The sequence below is a fragment of the Drosophila hydei genome, unplaced genomic scaffold (assembly GCF_003285905.1).
Source record: "Drosophila hydei strain 15085-1641.00,03,60 unplaced genomic scaffold, DhydRS2 tig00000315-arrow-arrow-pilon, whole genome shotgun sequence".
NCBI lineage: Eukaryota > Metazoa > Arthropoda > Insecta > Diptera > Drosophilidae > Drosophila > Drosophila hydei.
In genome coordinates this window covers 771,064-787,935 of record NW_022045707.1, presented here as the reverse complement: position 1 = coordinate 787,935, position 16,872 = coordinate 771,064, and the positions used below count along the sequence as shown (strand labels likewise).

General features: G+C 39.1%; 7 protein-coding genes across 8 annotated transcripts in view; 2 read left to right on the top strand and 5 right to left on the bottom strand.

Moving 5' to 3' along the window:
- Positions 1-1,225: 1,225 nt before the first annotated feature.
- On the bottom strand, positions 1,226-3,649 carry LOC111599910 (ubiquitin-like-conjugating enzyme ATG10). Its single transcript, XM_023315735.2, has 4 exons — positions 3,577-3,649; positions 1,776-1,874; positions 1,579-1,717; positions 1,226-1,525 (listed from the first exon to the last, which is right to left on the bottom strand). Exons 2-4 carry the CDS (start codon positions 1,872-1,874, stop codon positions 1,239-1,241), a joined length of 525 nt encoding a protein of 174 aa, XP_023171503.1. The 5' UTR covers positions 3,577-3,649; the 3' UTR covers positions 1,226-1,238.
- On the bottom strand, positions 1,892-3,362 carry LOC111599894. The gene is made up of 4 exons (XM_023315716.2): positions 3,329-3,362; positions 3,213-3,268; positions 2,703-3,162; positions 1,892-2,636 (listed from the first exon to the last, which is right to left on the bottom strand). Exons 1-4 carry the CDS (start codon positions 3,360-3,362, stop codon positions 2,167-2,169), a joined length of 1,020 nt encoding a protein of 339 aa, XP_023171484.1. The 3' UTR covers positions 1,892-2,166.
- A 47-nt stretch (positions 3,650-3,696) lies between the features above and the next one.
- Positions 3,697-4,813, top strand: LOC111599909 (proteasome subunit alpha type-6). The gene is made up of 4 exons (XM_023315734.2): positions 3,697-3,792; positions 3,850-3,946; positions 4,010-4,186; positions 4,248-4,813. Exons 2-4 carry the CDS (start codon positions 3,871-3,873, stop codon positions 4,727-4,729), a joined length of 735 nt encoding a protein of 244 aa, XP_023171502.1. The 5' UTR covers positions 3,697-3,792; positions 3,850-3,870; the 3' UTR covers positions 4,730-4,813.
- Positions 4,814-4,885: 72 nt separating this feature from the next.
- Positions 4,886-6,748, bottom strand: LOC111599908 (deoxyribodipyrimidine photo-lyase-like). 2 transcript variants are annotated; one of them, XM_023315732.2, is made up of 2 exons: positions 6,652-6,748; positions 4,886-6,592 (listed from the first exon to the last, which is right to left on the bottom strand). In XM_023315732.2, exons 1-2 carry the CDS (start codon positions 6,717-6,719, stop codon positions 4,966-4,968), a joined length of 1,695 nt encoding a protein of 564 aa, XP_023171500.1. In that variant the 5' UTR covers positions 6,720-6,748; the 3' UTR covers positions 4,886-4,965. The 2 variants fall into 2 exon arrangements, with proteins under 2 accessions (XP_023171500.1, XP_023171501.1); XM_023315733.2 differs by having other exon boundaries at positions 6,648-6,724.
- A 751-nt stretch (positions 6,749-7,499) lies between these two features.
- Positions 7,500-9,489, bottom strand: LOC111599915 (syntaxin-6). Its single transcript, XM_023315744.2, has 4 exons — positions 8,842-9,489; positions 8,569-8,726; positions 7,817-8,479; positions 7,500-7,594 (listed from the first exon to the last, which is right to left on the bottom strand). Exons 1-4 carry the CDS (start codon positions 8,874-8,876, stop codon positions 7,518-7,520), a joined length of 933 nt encoding a protein of 310 aa, XP_023171512.1. The 5' UTR covers positions 8,877-9,489; the 3' UTR covers positions 7,500-7,517.
- A 639-nt stretch (positions 9,490-10,128) lies between these two features.
- On the top strand, positions 10,129-12,478 carry LOC111599930 (phospholipid scramblase 3). Its single transcript, XM_023315779.2, has 6 exons — positions 10,129-10,297; positions 10,651-10,698; positions 10,989-11,117; positions 11,181-11,572; positions 11,633-11,776; positions 11,848-12,478. The coding sequence occupies exons 1-6, from the start codon at positions 10,213-10,215 to the stop codon at positions 11,875-11,877; spliced, it is 828 nt and encodes a 275-aa protein (XP_023171547.1). The 5' UTR covers positions 10,129-10,212; the 3' UTR covers positions 11,878-12,478.
- Positions 12,479-14,171: 1,693 nt separating this feature from the next.
- The window catches only part of LOC111599895, a 49,817-nt gene continuing 47,116 nt past the window's right edge, over positions 14,172-16,872 (bottom strand). Inside the window, exons 10-11 of the mRNA XM_030223846.1 lie at positions 15,598-16,737; positions 14,172-15,501 (exon numbers count right to left, since the gene is read on the bottom strand). Of these exons, the coding sequence (XP_030079706.1) occupies positions 14,621-15,501; positions 15,598-16,737 (2,021 nt within the window). The 3' untranslated portion in view covers positions 14,172-14,620. The remainder of the gene's footprint in view (positions 15,502-15,597; positions 16,738-16,872) is intronic.

Here is a 16,872-nt window from a genome sequence, read left to right as displayed (position 1 = left end):
AATACAGAATCCAGATTTAAATCTCTAGTCAGACGGAGTTACAGCCAGAGACTGTACAATGCCAATATACCCATTATCATTTTGTGAACGAGCATTAAACAACGAGTAAAGAAAATACTTTTAGTAGTAGAAACCATTCATTTAAATGATTTATAAATGAATTGATTGATCAACTGAAACTGTTTCAAGACCATACGAAATACACATAAATATATAAAAATATATATCACATTGTTTTCGTTTATAATGCAAGCAACTATATATATATAGGTCTACATAAAAATCCGTTTGATTTCTTTTGCAAACAAAACATTTTTCGAATGCGAATCCTAAAGCCCACAAAGCTTTCAATGGGATGCAAATGCCACACAGTAGCCAGTTAACATTAATTATAAATGAGAAGAAATATAAACAAATTACTATTAGAAGAAGCTAAAGCTAACAAATATATACTCTTTATATGGATAAGCTAATGAACTATGTGCTATAGAACAGCAGACTAAAAATGTATTTATTTACAGCTAAACCTAGAAAGCAAAATAAAATATATATCAAATATACTATCCAAAAATAAAAATTAATCCAAAAATATTATAAAAAAAAGAAAACCTACTTTAGAAATAATTGTATATAAAAAGGAATTTAAAATTAAAGTAATATATAATATGTGTTACAATTTGTATATATACTAAACAATATAAATATGTCATCTCATCTATAGTTTTTAGTGTAGCAAATTCATATATGTGCCATTATGCAGCTTCAAGTGCTAAAAACTCGCTTTTCATGATTTACAAACTCCTTGATTTGAGTTTTTAAAATTGTGCCAAGGCGTTTGAAAATATATATAGTAGAACATAGCATACAACTAAAGATCATAACTATCTATGTAAACCAATGCCTATAATCAATGTTTAAAACAAACCACATATAATAAATACAATCTATGTATATAGATGTTATTATCAATTCATTTTGTTTTATTTCTTAATCTTTGTCTTCAACACAAGGTTACATATGGAGAACGTATGCTTACAAAGTGAGTATAGATTTTTTACAATCTGAATAATCTAATTATGTGTAGACTCGATTCGTTTCAGGAATCTTTATAAATATAACAGATATAAATAACAATGTTTGACTTGAATTTCAAAGTATACTAATATATATCATATAGACTGTATATACTTATATCTAGCCTTAACGTTATATTTACATACATAGATATTATGTTTAAATTACATTTTCATTTCATATTTTTCATTTTCTTCGTTAATCAAACCGTAACTATTTGATAACTCTAGCTTAACATAAGGTCCATAAATACTTATAAAGGTTAGTATAAGATTTGTACTCTGTTTGCCAAACTGGGATAAGATCTCGCAGGTGCGGCAGGGATGCAACGTCATAAAAGGACGAAACAGCACCGGATGTTCCATTTGCGTTAACATTTGATAAAGATCGCTACGAGGCATTTCTGGCATAAAAAGATTCCATGTGGCCTCTATATCCAAAAGGCCACCATCTAGATAAAACTTTACTTAATAACAATCGATAGATAAATGTGAGTCAACTTACCTGATCGATGAGCTTGTAGGTAAAGCATGGGCACTTGATAAGAAATGCTGTATACGATGTGATACTCCACATTTATCAGCTCATCTTTATATTTGACTTTCTGAGCGTATTTCAGGAAAGTATTAGGCTCATGCTTGTCCTATAAGACAGAGAATGGAAGTTACAATATCGATTTCATAGAGTGGTTATAGACTTACCTTTTCAATAAGCTGCCAGCTGTCATTTAATTTTGAAGATATAGCCAGAAATCCCTTAGCCTGACTAAGAAACTCCAGCCAAGTCATGGAATCACTCATCTACAAAGAATATAAGTTTAAATTAACTTAATACATATATATATTGCTTAACACATCAACTAAAATTAAACACAATCATTGCTTTTTGTTACATTATAAGCGCATATGCCTCATATACATATATTATACATAATCGAAACAGTTTACATTTTTAAAGCTCCTCAACTTGAATACTTAAGCTAAAACACACACAGAGATAATTAACTTTCTGTTTTACTACGCAAGCGAATCAGTTTTAAAAACCTTTGAAGTTATTATATTCTGTATTATTTATATTAAATGCACGGCTCCATCAGGAATTGTTTGGCTCTCCAGCATCCAAGACAGCGACTTGTATATTTTCATTGCGCCGCACTTGAACCACAGTGACAATTCCAGCTTTATCATCAAATTTGCAAGTGACTGTAACTTCGCTTAGTTGAAATGTAAATATCTGTGAGCCATATTTTGTGCGTAGATAAACGGAACGTGGATCCGCTTCCAAAATGTCCACAATGCATTGCTTATGCACTTGCAGCTCCAGCAGTTGTGCCTCGGCATGCTCATTAAAGCAAACTGTGAGACGATGATTGGCTACAACCCAATTGGGCACACGCACTGCACTCGGCAGTGGTGGCTGTCCGCTTAAACCATCGGGATTTATATTATTGGCCGTATAGCCAGTGGCGCCATACAATTCCAAATCAGATTCTTCGCCATCAGGCTCTTGTCGTGACCCATAAAAGTCGGCATTGTTTTCATTGGGCATTGCAGCAGTTCGACCTTTTGGTGGAAGACAACGGAAAATCAATAGAAACAACAAATCTAAGTTTATGTTGTCGAACACACCTGAATCTACGCTGAGCACAGGTGCATCATAGTATGGTATATATGGCTTAATATCCAGTACAGGCGTGCCATCCACCATATCAGTGCCAAAGAAGCTTATACTAGCACCATCAATCCTTTCGATCTCCACCAGCGACAATCCAATGGGACAAGGCCGATGCGGCGAACGTGTGGAGAAGACGCCAACGCGTTCTCCGCCCAAACGAGGCGGTGCAACCTTTGCCTTGGGATGTGCATTGTTGCGATGAAAATGATAGATAATCCACATGTGGGAGAAATCGGCTAGGCCCTCCAGCGAATGCTCCGGGTTGGTAAAAGTGTCATCACTAAGCTGTATAAAGCTGCGTAGGCGATTGCCCACGCTCGATTGCCGGGGCACAGCGCGTTTCTCTGGGAAGTCTGAGCGTATTATACCAATGGGCTTGAAGTGAGCGACATCTTCGTTATCATTGCTGCTGTTCTGCTGTTTGGCATTGGCATTAATATCATTTCAATAGCTTTCCCACTCACCTGCAACGCACCTGCAGGTTGTCCTTGGCCTTGGCACAGCCTTCGCAACGAAAATCCTGCAGCAGCCGGTTTATTGTCTCAATGTCCTTGCGCTGTACATGCTGTAAATTGCGCACCTGCTGTCTGCACAACAAGGTATATAAATAACATTGAACTTGAACTTCAACAAAATGAGGGAATTGGTTTTTTTTCATTATACCTCAAGTTGTTTATTTCGTTGCGTGCAATGGTCAATTGATTTTTCAAGTCATCCTCGTGCATGTTCGTAATGCGTAACCACCGGACCGTGTAAACATATACTTAATTTAACACTTTTAATATACGCTTAATTTAATACTTTATTTTTATATTATCTTATATTTACCTTAATCCACTTCGTTTGCCATTCGCAGACTCGCAAATAATTTCGATAGTCAGTCCAATTATTGACATTCGCACAAAATGTGTGGCGTGTTATCGTGCAATAATTCGATATATTTTGTCAGCCCTAGTCAACAATGACTTTATAAATTTCTGCCGTGAGCAAAAGGAAACCCAAGCACACTTAAAAAACTTGGTTGGAAATTTAAATAAAGTAAAGGTGAGTACGAAATAAAAATAGTTTATATTCGTTATGTTAAACCATTTGCTGCTTTAGGCAATTTAAAAATATACAAAAATGTCCCGAGGAAGTTCAGCCGGTTTTGACAGACACATTACAATCTTTTCGCCAGAGGGACGCCTCTATCAAGTGGGTAAGTATTTTAATAAGTATATAAATTTATGAAGTCAATAACCAATTAGTTATGCATATCTAGAATATGCATTTAAGGCCATTACTCAGGAAAACATCACTTCGGTGGCTTTGAAGAGCGGCGACTGTGCCGTTGTGGCCACCCAGAAAAAGGTGACAGAGAAGAATATTGTGCCAGAGACTGTGACCCATTTGTTTGGCATTACTAAGGAAATTGGCTCCGTTATGACCGGACGTATTGGTAAGTATACGCCAACCCATCAACATATAGTATACCCCTAATTAATATTGAAAATTTACAGCCGACTCCCGATCCCAGGTGCAAAAGGCACGCTATGAAGCTGCCAATTTCCGTTATAAGTACGGCTACAATATGCCCGTTGATGTGCTCTGTCGTCGCATTGCAGATATCAACCAGGTGTATACCCAGAATGCGGAGATGCGCCCATTGGGTTGCAGCATGGTTTTAATCTCCTACGATGATGAGTTGGGCCCATGCGTCTACAAAACGGATCCGGCTGGCTATTATTGCGGCTTCCGTGCCTGTTCGGTGGGTGCTAAAATGATTGAGGCCAATAGCTATTTAGAAAAGAAGTACAAAAATAATTTATCCGAGGAGAAGGCCATACAATTGGCCATCACTTGTCTGTCCAGTGTTCTAGCTGTCGACTTTAAGCCAAATGGCATTGAAATTGGCGTTGTGAGCAAGTCAAATCCGCAGTTTCGTATACTCGATGAGAAGGAGATTGAGGATCATCTAACCAAAATTGCTGAAAAGGATTAGACGCCTAGCGTGTGGCCCCCATATAGATGTTAATCAACTTTTTATAAACATTAAAAATGGAATTGCGGAAAGAATGAAAAAACAGACAATTGAAATTTTTTGTACATTGAACACTTTTTCATTTAGGTGTTTAACAATTAAGAGCTAGAAAAGAGTGAAACGCTTAAATAGTTTAATTGTTATTGATTAGCATATAGCTAATCCTCCTTTTATGAACTTTAGAAATTCTTCATTTTTTAATTCTCTTTTTTGTGCACCTTTCCTCCGTAACGCATCACAAATGCGTTAACATCGAATTTGCGCTTACATCCCTGATAGTTCATATAGCGAATCTTACCGAATATGGCACGTTCCTTCCAGCCTTGATCGTGAATGCCACCTATGGACCACATGCAGCCCACATATCCATTCGGATCTCGTCCATCCAGACTGTACTTATCGTTCAACAATATGCTGTACTCTAGAGCCTGCTCTGGTGTTTCGGTCCACTCTAAGATCTTTTTCGCCCAATACATGCGCAGAAATCCATGCATTTTGCCCTCCTTTACCAGCTGCAACTGGGCCGAGTTCCACAGATCGTCATAGGTTCGTGACTGTTCCAATTCTTCCAGAGTATAGCAAGGACTACGCTTATCCTTCCGATGCGTTTGAAGAGTTTCATATGCCCAGCTATGTAGACCCTTTAGATTATCGTAGTGCTCATTGTAATAGCAAAAATTATCCGCCAATTCTCGTCTCACAATCGCCTCTTCGCAAAAGGCTTCGGCCGATGCTTTAAATAAGGTTTTATAACGGCTCACTTCGAGGACGCAACGTTGTGCAGATATTTGGCCAAAGTGGAGCCAGGGTGAGAGACCAGATAGAGCGTCCGCCATGGGATCATTGCGCTTGTCATAGAATAAACGCAAACGCCGAGTGCAGAAATCGTAGAGCTGTTTGCATGCAGATGTGTAGCCCGGCTGAGCCCATTCCACAGCATCCACAGACATATCGCAGCTGAGCATCTTGTGTGCAGCAGTCCAATCAACGCCGTGGCTGCCCTTTACATTTCCATGCGCATGTTTAATCAGCGGTGGAAATTCGGTTAGATATTCGCTTAACTTCGAATTGATTTTATTGCGTATTGTGCGAGCAGCATACTCCTGTTTCTCGGAGGTTACCCAAAGGGGCACTACATTGTGGGCATCCACCTGCGTAAGAGGCACATTAGCTGGCAAAGCTTTCACAACATCCTCGACCCACTGGCGTGGCAGCCTCAAAGGTGCAAAATCACAAATTACAGCGCCTATTTGCTCGTCATTTACAAACTGCGGTAAACGCTCCACAGCTGGCCCAAGCAACAGCTTGAATGAAATATTCAGTTCTCGACACTGCCGCTCCACCTCCTGCAAGCCACCCAACATAAACTTATAATGCCTTAACGTAGCATTCAAGAACTTGGGCACCAGACAATAGACCACCGTCAAAGGCAGCTCCAGTTTCAATGCCAAGCGCTGTGCAAAGAGTAGTGCCCAATTGTCTTGAACGCGTGCATCCCGTGACATCCAATAGACAACGCCACCTTTGTACTGCTCATTTACATCGCTAGCCGAGCTCAAAACACGGACTCGCTTCTTTCTGAAAGCAAATTCGTGTATATTGGGAGCAGCCTTTAGACGTTGCTCCTGTATATGACTGAGGAATTGGTCAAAACTGTTGTAGTTTGGCTTTGTCTTTTTTTCTGGTGTAATCGTAACTGTTTCTTCATCGCTTCCGCTGCCGCTACCGGAGCTCTTACTGGTGCTGCTGCTGCTTCTTTCATTATTTTTCGGTCTCTTTTTGGCAGAGCTTGCTGCGTTGCTTTTATTGCGTTTCATGGGTAGCCTAAATATAAGTTCTAGACACAAATGAAAATATTTATTTATATTACTGACTATACTTGCAATTGAAATGTAATACGAAAACCGCCAAGGAATGAAAATGGACTTCTTAAAGATCCTCCAATTTGCATTGCGCATAATGGTTAAATGTTTTGTTTTGATCGATATGAGCTGGTCACACTTTTTCGTAAAAAAAAAGCCGTTAGGATTGTGTCTTTCGACGAAAATTGCCACCGTCCATGGAAAGACAATATATAATATAACTTTTAGAAATAAAGAAAAATATTCACATTTGAAAGAGAGCATTACAACACCCAAACAAAAACAAACGTACTCCTAGGAGATCCTCCAAACTGCATTGTGTATTTTATTAGTGTTTTTTACTAGCTAAGCACTGGTCACACTTATTGCTGTTTACCGGTTGGCAAAAAATAACAGCAGCTTAGCATAGTCTTGAGGAATACTACCCTTTAACAGTAGTCCTGGCAGCTGTTACTAAATACAATTTGTTTTGTATTATGAATTATTTATATATTTACTCAACTGCATACAGGTTTTTGTTTGTCTTTTAAATAACTCTCTTTGATATACAGATATATTCTTTTTCATACATATACATTGTACCGTTTAGCAAGTGTTACAGTTTAGCCTACGCCGGAAATTGTCTTTGGAAATACGCTTACACCCGATTTATTAGTGATTTCATTTTTTCTTTTTTGTTAATAAATGTTTAAACGTGTGTGTGTATATACAGCTAAGAAGTTTTGTAGTCTGGCTAATAATAATAAAATATATATATATATAGAAAATATTTGAATTCACTTTAAAATTTGCAATTATACTTATTTCAAATATATATATATATATATGTATATAAATCTAAAGAATTTACACTACAATCAACAGAGAGAAAAATAAAACAAATAAAATTACAAAATAATAAACAAAATTATCACAAACAATAACAGCACACAAAGTATGAGAATGGCGGCCCACTGTCGCTTATCTGCAAAGAGAGAAAGAGAGAAAATAATGAACAATTGATGTATAACATATAGAAGATTGAATGGTAGTTTAACAAGTTTTTGAACTAACAAAGCAAATATTTTGATATTTATAAATATTTACGAGGGTCAATCTACACCCGTCGTATCTTTAAGCCGTTTTCATATTTCATTTTGGTAAAATTTTTCAAAATCTTTTCGAAGCTAGCCATTACAATAATTACCGTTATTCATGTGCAAAACTTTGGCAACTTTTTTCATAGTCGTATCGAGCTTCGATTCGGTTGTATCGAACTCATTACCAAAATCATCCAACATAACTGCTTGTTCATCCAATTCGACGCCAATTTGACGGGAAACAGTCTTAAGGGTGCCAATGGAATCACTGATCATGTCCAGCTGCTCATCCTGACCCTGGATCATGCGCTGCTGTATGGACACCGTCTCGCCGACATATCGATGGCCCGGACTATCCAAATTGCCTCCATAATGACTGGGACTATCAATATCTAGAGCGTTCTCAAGTTTGGAGTATTTGGTACCACTGTGCCGAGTGGCAGCGGCCGCTGCTGCCGTTGCCGCCGACATAGTTCCAGCTATAGTATTGGCCACAGATTGCGTATTGGGACAGTCAACCAAATAGGTGCGATCGTTGTGCGAATGATAATCGTTGCTTTGATTGTGATTGTGATTGTGATTGAGGCTGGGATTGCGTTCGTTTTCGAGCAGTGGTTGATGTGCAGTTATATCTCTGTCCCTGTTCCGGTTCAGGCTCATCTTATCCTTCATCTGTTTGACCTCATCCCGAGTGTTGTCTATGAAGTGTCGCCGGCTGGAGAGTTCACGATTATCAATGCGAAACTTTGTAGGATTCTTCTCAACAATGCGTGCTAAGCGAGAGAGAAAGAGTTAAGGAATTGCAAGAGAGAAGAACAAAAGAGAAGATATTCTTTGATTTGTTTTAGCAAAAGGATATTGATCGTATCCTCCAGATCCTCGAGATCCCACTCAATACTGCGCAACGAATTACGCAGCTCCGTTGTGGTCCATTCAACCTCGGCGCCTCCGTTCTCGCCCAGCTCACGCCAACGCAGATAAAGGCCGCGTGTCTTATTCAGCGCTTTAAAAACCTCGCTGCAAATACAAGAACAGGGCAATGGGAAGGAAAAGAGAAGGTGGGAGTGGGGCACAGGGTTGCATCAGAATTTGTTTGTGAGTGTTGGCATTGCAAGTGTTGTAAGATGCATACTCCTTGACAACAAAAAACGGATCCTCCAACGACATGACCCACGCGCGCTCTCCTCACGTACTCCTACTTGCGTTTAAATGAAATTTTTACTATTTCGCGTAACGGTACACTTGGCTTTTATATGCATAGGTTTTTTTATTTTCTGCTCCTCTCTCACATAAAGGGTGCGAGCGAGAGCGCACCAACCCCCTTCGGTTCCTTTTTTGTTGGTAAAAAATATATGAGAGTTAGCAAATGTTTTTGTTTCCTTTTTTCGTTTTGTTAAGACGTAAAATTAAAGGATTGTTGTAACTAACACGAAATACAGTGTACAACAATTTTGATCTAATCTACGATTACTTTTATTGGAAGTTTTTTATTTTCGAACAGCACGTTTATTGATTATTGCACATTGCCGTCTTATCTTCTTGTTGCTGTTGTATATATATGTGTGTGTGTGTTTGTGTGTGGGCGAGGGGGCGTGGATACGAGAGACCGCGTTCGCGGCCAGGCTATTGCTATAGCCAGAAGTAAACTGACGTTATGGCAGCGTAAAAGGAGTCTAAAGGTGGAAGGCACATTTGTTTATGCCGCTCCAGCGTCTGCGCACTGCTCGATTACCCACAATCGAGATAGTAACAGTTGTTAACACATCAAGTGACTAGTTACTCTTTTGTTTATTAACTAAAACGTTGTTAAACCATAACAAATACCAATCAGCCGTCTTGTTCTTCCTTGCCTGTTCAAATGTACTGGCATTTAACCGTAAGTAAGCGTAACCAAAGCACTCTCTCGTTCTCTCTTTGACAATCGCACTCTCAGAGACCGAGTGCAGCAACTCATTTCGCACGTACAAATGCCAATCATACTTCTTATTTTCTGGTCAAATGAACTTAAACTAAACCGTAAGTTAAAGATATACGCTCTTTCACTATCTCTCTCTTTCGCCCCCACCTTACTCAGTGACCAGCTCATTAGTTGTTTGTGTTTGGGCTCATTTAACAACTGGTGCTTTAATTTCAATTTTAATTCGTAGCTTTAAGCCGCACTTTAACTCACCTGCTGCTACCTCATTAAGTAAATTTGTGTGCACAAAGAGTCTAGGTTTATACAAAAATTTAATTTATATTTTGACCAATTTTTTGCTACAGCTGTGCTCGAGAGTATTTGTTGTGGCCACCTGTGTGATCTTTTATGCGCTATGTTAACGCAAACATGAGTAACGCAATCGGGAGCAGCGTAATCCAAATACGCGCTTATAAAACATAATATTTGGGTATTTAAAAGCTCTATAGTGTTGGTCACACAGTTTGTCCGTTGATCTGTTTTTGTAAAGAAGCGTTTAAAAAACGGAGTATTTCATTGAATAAAAGTAATAAAGAAAATATTAAAATGTTGCAAAATGATGCAGTGCGCACATTGCAATACGACAGCGAAATACGTGTGGCTCAAACAAGTTCAGCTAACGAACCACGAGGTAATATCTATATTACCATATATAAAAACCCAAGAAGATTTTCATTTGGAATGCTAATGATTCATATTTAATATTTTATTTTAGTAACTGATAATTTTTGCTAGTTGTATATGTTACAATTGGATTATATGGCCTCTTGTTTTAGTATGTGTGTGTGTCAGCAGGTACAAACTGCCCGTATCTATATCTTATCAGCAACTGTTTCTGTTTCTGTTTTGGTTTTATGAACTCCGTATCAACATTTTCTTTGTGTAGCCCTCCAATTGACCAAATGATCGATTTATAAGAATTTCGCTAACCCATTTAAGTATGCCAATTGATTTTTGTTGCTTTTTTTGTTTTCTTACTTCCAGTTTATGATGGACAAATCAGCATAACCTCACAGCCGCGACCAACTACAGGTGAGTTTTGCCTTTCAGTTGCTAGAGATTGTAACGGATATTTTTGTATTACTATACACTGTATGTAGGTATATACACATACACATATACTCTTTATGTAGGTATGTACATGAGTGTATTAATGTACATGTGTATGTATGTATCTACGAATGCAGGGTGTCTGCTAATCAAGCACTTCCAACTTGAGCTAGTTGGCAGGAGTATTTATATATTATATAGATTTATATTTATATAAGACAGTAATTGCTATATTTATACTTCTTCATAATTATTTTCAACTATCGTTATAGAGACTCCTCGGATACCTTTGCCCATTTCAACAGTTGCTGGAAGTCGCACCTTTATACCTTTGGCTGGCTATGATTGCCTCGGCGATTTGCCGTCTGTACACATAGAGCAAACGTTTGAGTTAAATGACTGTGAGTAAGCCAAATTTATAATTTACCTATTAGCTAATCGAACTCTATATAAATACTCTTCAGCGCTCACGGCTGTTTCGTCAGAGAACCGTTATGTAGTTCGCTCGCCTCTGGGTGATGCCATCTTTGCAGCCTCCGAGAGCTCCACGCATAACAATCGCATGATCTGGGGTTCCGGACGGCCCTTTCAGATGCACTTGCTCGATAAGACACATCAGGAGGCATTGGTATTCCGCAAGACTCTTGCTCTGGGCGCCATTTGCTGTCAGCCAAAGAACTTGGAGATTTGGATACCACCTGGCAATGTGCTGGGTCGTGTCGTGCAATCGCCCACCATTACACAGCCAGAGTTCTTCATAGAAGATGGAAATACGCATCAACCAGTCTTTTGCGTCGAAGGACCCGCAAACTCTGGCTTCTGTTGCTATTGTTTGCCCAAGGAGTGTTACTTCAGGGTGGGTTACATATATAATTCTCCATATATTCTATTATATTCATGTTTTTATTTTATATAGATTCATTCTGGTGGCGATCTGCGCGCTTCTATTGATCACAAATGGTTGGCCAGCAAATCGCAATATACCACAAATATTTATTTTAGCGATCCCAAGCTGACGGCCAAGGAGCGCGCCTTGATACTGGGCTCAGCCTTTTTACTAGTAAGACACCTTCTCTCTCCCTCGCTCCCCTTCTCTCTATCAGCAATTTTAACTATTTCCACACATTTCAGGAATACATGTACTTTCAAAAACGTTTTTAATACTTGGGTAAAGTTGAAGTCACTGCACCAGTAACTGAAGTACTCCGACTTAGCCTTTCTATCTTTCCTTCTTCCTTACAAACTTTCAAAATGGCTAATAAACTATATAATACCCCTAATTTAGCCATATGTATATATATGTGTGCATATGTGTGGCTGTGTGTTTGCATGTGATGCAAAGGATATACAGATCACCACAATTGATTAAGTTATGAATTATGTTAGTTAGAGCGAGATGACCTATTTAATGGTCTGCCAGATTTGCATATGTGTGCGTTAGTATACTTTGATATTTGCAGCAAAAGAGTCGCCACACGACGCAAACAAAACAAATCAAATTCAAACATAAATTTAATAAATATTATTAATGATATTGTTCTGTTTTAATATTGAGCCTAAGCTTTTATAAATATTCGACGTATTTTCCACTTTTTCTTTTTATGTTCGTTTTGATTGTCATCCTGCGCTCATGCTTTTTATTGCTGGTGAAATAGCATTCGTCTCGCTCTGCCTATTTCAAGCTCTTTCCCCTGCACTGGTTACACTGTCATGTCTCTCCCACTTACCATTTTGGCGAATGTGATTTCAGTAATAAAAAAACAGTAAAATTAAAATTTTTCACATTGATTTTTTTATTTTTTGTCATTTTCTTTTTTTGTTTGTAAAGTTTTCATACTCAGTTTTGTTTTTTTATTTGTTTTGTTTTGTTTTTGTTTTTTTTTTTTTTTTGATATATTTTACAATAATGTAATAAATCACTTCATTTTTGTTGTTTGTTTAACATACATATACATTTAAATATATATATATTGTTTTTTGTACAATAATTTGCATTATTTCTAAATTTCTATAAACGTTATCTGCGTGCATTTAACTAGCCTACAAAACTTAATATATATATGACAACATAATTTTTTAACTAGAGTAATTTAATTTTTTAATCTTTTTTCTTAATTTTTTAACATAATTTATATTGTTATTTAATAAAACCAAACAATTGAAAAAATGAGTCTCGTGGTCTCGTTGCTTTTTTAATTTAAAACCAAAATATTTTTTTAAATTTAAAATAAAAATATTTATATTTTTTTAATTCTTTTTTTTTTTTAAATTTAAAATAAATAAATTAAAATGTTTAAAGTTAAAAACAAATTTTGTAATTTTTTCAACTAAAAAACGAAATTCCCTTTTTTGCTTCAACAAAATAAAATATAAAAATTGTTTATATTAACTTTTAAATTTAAAAAAATTGGTGTTTGTTTTCAAATTGAAAAAAAGTTTTTTTAACTTCAAAATTAGGAAGAACTTGGTTTTAGGTAGGATAGTTGGGTACTTTTTTTTTATATATAGGATGGTGGGTGGTTGGGCTAAGCCTTAGATTAAACTAAATAATATTTTTTAAACATATTTACATAAGAATTATATTTTTTGTTTTATAGATACGACTCACAGCACTTCAGGAGTTTTGTTGTTTTATAGCATTTCGAAAAAGAAATTATAAATTAGATATACTTTAATATTATGTGCTTGTATATATATATAGATATTATCTAGGACTAACTGTACATATATGTATGTATATATACTAATATATATATATTGTTTATATATATAAAGTAAGAGTTGAAACAACTTTTTTCGTAGCTGAGAGTTGACAATGAACTAAACTAAATACTTCAGTTGCCCTTAGACATTATACATATGTATATATATATGGTATATAGTATATAGTATATCGTACATATGCTTGACTTTTCTATATATTAACACACACACGTAGAAAGCCGCACACACAGCTTTGAATGTCATCTAGAAATGTTCGAAAGGTTTGAAAAAGCTTTAAGTGGCTTTAAGTTTTTTAAAGCTGAAAACTTCCACAATGTAAAGCTCTATTGAGATTTTGGTAGTAACAAACGCAAACCTTCAAATTTGTAAATTTTAAAGCAAAAGCACATTAAAGCTTAAAGCTGTCGAGGACAAACATCTTTCGATAAAGTTCTGCAAATGTATAAAAACTTTAACTGAATACAAACCACGTGATTGCAAAGCTCTTTACTGAAGCATAGCTTTGAGCTTAAACTTTTTCGGTTAAAAAAGATTTAGATAGAAAATAAAAGTTTGTACACAGGTTCGAATTGAAAACTCATTTTGGCTCACTACAGTAGATCACATTTTGAGGAGCTTCTATAAATACAAAAACATTCTCAGCGAATGCTTTAATCTGTGACTTTAAAAAAAAGAAGGCTTTAAAATATTTTTAAAAAACTCATTTATGAATTAAGTTTTTTTAATTTGGAACAATTAAAAATTTTCAGCTAAAGCTTTGGATCGCGTGAGATTTTAAAGCACATTAAAGCTTTTAAGTTGCTTTCTTCTGATCTAAGAGCTTTTTAAACGCTTGTGGCCCAATTGATAAGTGTCAACAAGTTAACATTTTAAACAGCTTTTCACCTTGAAAGCTTTTCATGTTGAAGTCTTGTGTATGTGTGTGCGCGTGTGTGAGTGTGTGTGTTGTTTTAGAGTTTTTGTTGTGTGCCCAAATGCGATATGCTTAGACATTTGATATGCGCTCGTTGATGTTTTGGTCATTGCCGCAGCCACTGTGGCTCGATGATTGGATTTGAATTGGTATTTGATTGGGTTTGGAATTTGGAATAGGATTCGTCCTGGGCTTGGGCTTGAGGCCAGGTGGCGCTGGCCAGGCGTAAGGCCACACTCAGGTATGCTGCAGCATATACATATATTGTCAGTTGCTGCCGACAATTGGCAAAGTTAATTCGTTTGTATTACTTCTCGCACGCTTCTCGCTCGTCTCCAGCGGATTGTCGCTCTCATCGCCATTGCTGCTGCTGAAGCTGCTGGCGGGCAGGCGGCGCTTTAAGCTCAGCCCATTCGTCAGAGTCTCATCCTCCGACATGGAGCTGGCACGCTGTGGCGTATTGCCGGCACTATCGTTGTCCAGCGAGGCGATGGCCGAGGCAGCTGCGCTGTTCGCCGCACTGAAGCCATCCTCGGAGGCGCTGTCCTGATTGGCGGCTGGCATCTCGCCGCCCACCAGCTGCAGCATGCCCGACGGCGTCGTATAGCCACTCAGCTTATTTGGATCCTTCTCGAGCAGCTTTTGGGCGAGCAACTTGAGCGATATCAACGAATTCTCACAGTCGCTCGTATCGATCTCTGTCAGGCTTATGCCCGCCCGCTCGATCTCTGCGTACGTGCCGAAGGGCAGCTTTTGCAGGCACTCCAATTTCTGGACATGCGTCTTCGAACGCAAATGCTTGGCCAAGTGTCCGTGTATACGAAAGGCAATCTTGCAATCCGTGCACTCGAACGGGCGTGGATTCGATGTGGTTGGCACCCCGAAGGTCGAGGTCATCATCACCTTATTCCTGTGCGCCTCGGAGCGTTCGTGCTTCTGCAGATGTCCCTGCGTGCGAAACGAGATGCTGCACGGCTCGCACTTGAACTTACGCTCCATGTAGTGGATGTTCATGTGCAGCGTTAGCTGATGCTGGCGCTGGAACGTTTTGCTGCACAGCAGGCAAATGGGACGCGCATCGCTGGCGATTGGCGGCGGCGGTGCTGGCACAACACGTCCACCATAGCTGCTGCTGGTTGTTGTTGTTGCTGGTGTTGTCGTTGTGGCAGTTGTTGCTGTGACAGCAACTGTTGCTGTTGCTGCTGCTGCTGTTGCTATTACTGTTGCTGCTGCTGCTGGCTCGCTGCTCGACTTGTAGCTTTCTTCAGTTGCTAACACTTTTACTATAGCCGTTGCTGTTGCTGTTGCTGTTGCCGCAGCAGCAGCAGCTGTTGCTGGTGTCGCAGCGCTGACAATAGGTTTAGTGATGTTGCTGCTGCTTAGCACACCTTTGAAATCTATGGCATCTGGCTGCTGCACAGCAGCTGGCAAATTGGCATTGTGTGTGGCTGCAACTGGAGCAGGAGCTGGAGCTGGAGCTGGAGCTTGGGCAGTTGCTGTTGCTGCTGCTTGCTGCTTTCGCTCCTCAAGTTGCTGCTGCTTCTCTTGGCTGCTCACGGCAATCGCTTTCCGCTCCATTCGATCCTTCTCGCTCTCTTGCTCTGTCACCTCCGGCTCGTGCACCTCTATGATGGGCACTTCATGATGTATTAAGCCAACCTTCTGCTGACAGCTGCTGACAATGGGCATGTTGCTGCTGCTGCTGCTGCTGCTGCAGGTGCTGATGGCATTGCTGCTGGTGGTGGTCAGCAAGTAGCTGCTGCTGCTATATAAGCTGTGCTTCCGTTTGGCATTGTGCAACGCCTGCTCCTTGATATAGGTCTGCAGCAGCACATCTTCACCTTCGCTCTCCCGCTTCGCCTGCTCTTCCATTTCAGCTGAGATGCGCACTTTGTCCGAGACGGAGATCAGAGTCTTCATAAAGCCACACTCATTGTTGCCTGCGCCAAAGATGACATCGCGCATCTGTTGTGCCTGAGATTTGGGCAGTTCCATGGCAGCAACTGTTGCTGCTGCTGCTGCTGCTGCTACTGTTGTGGCAGTTGCAATTTGCCTTGGCTTAGTCAAGTCCATTGGCGCACTGCTCTCATCCGTGGGCACTTGACGCTTTGGCTTGGACTCCTCGGGATTCGAATAGTATTGCTCCTGCTTCTGGTAGTCGAATGGTGGCTTGGGCGAGGTGAAGGAGCACACCTGGCGCTTGGGCTGCGTGGAAGTGCCGCCAGCAGAGCCAATGCTATTCGCTGGACTAGCTGCGGACATAGTTACCTCCAGCTGCGCGGGATAGGGTGAAACACTTTGTGGTATGGGCGGCGTCATCGACAGCGAGAGCAAGCCACGAGCTGCCTCATGCTCCTTCAAGCGGGACTTGGATTCATCTGTGTCTGTAGACGAAGAAAAGTAGTTTAGTTTTAGACATATGGACAAAGGCTTACAGCTAAGAATAAGAGTGCTCTAGTCGGAAGTGCTCGACTAGGAAATACCCGATCTTTAGCTATAATTGGCTAGCTGCCACGTAC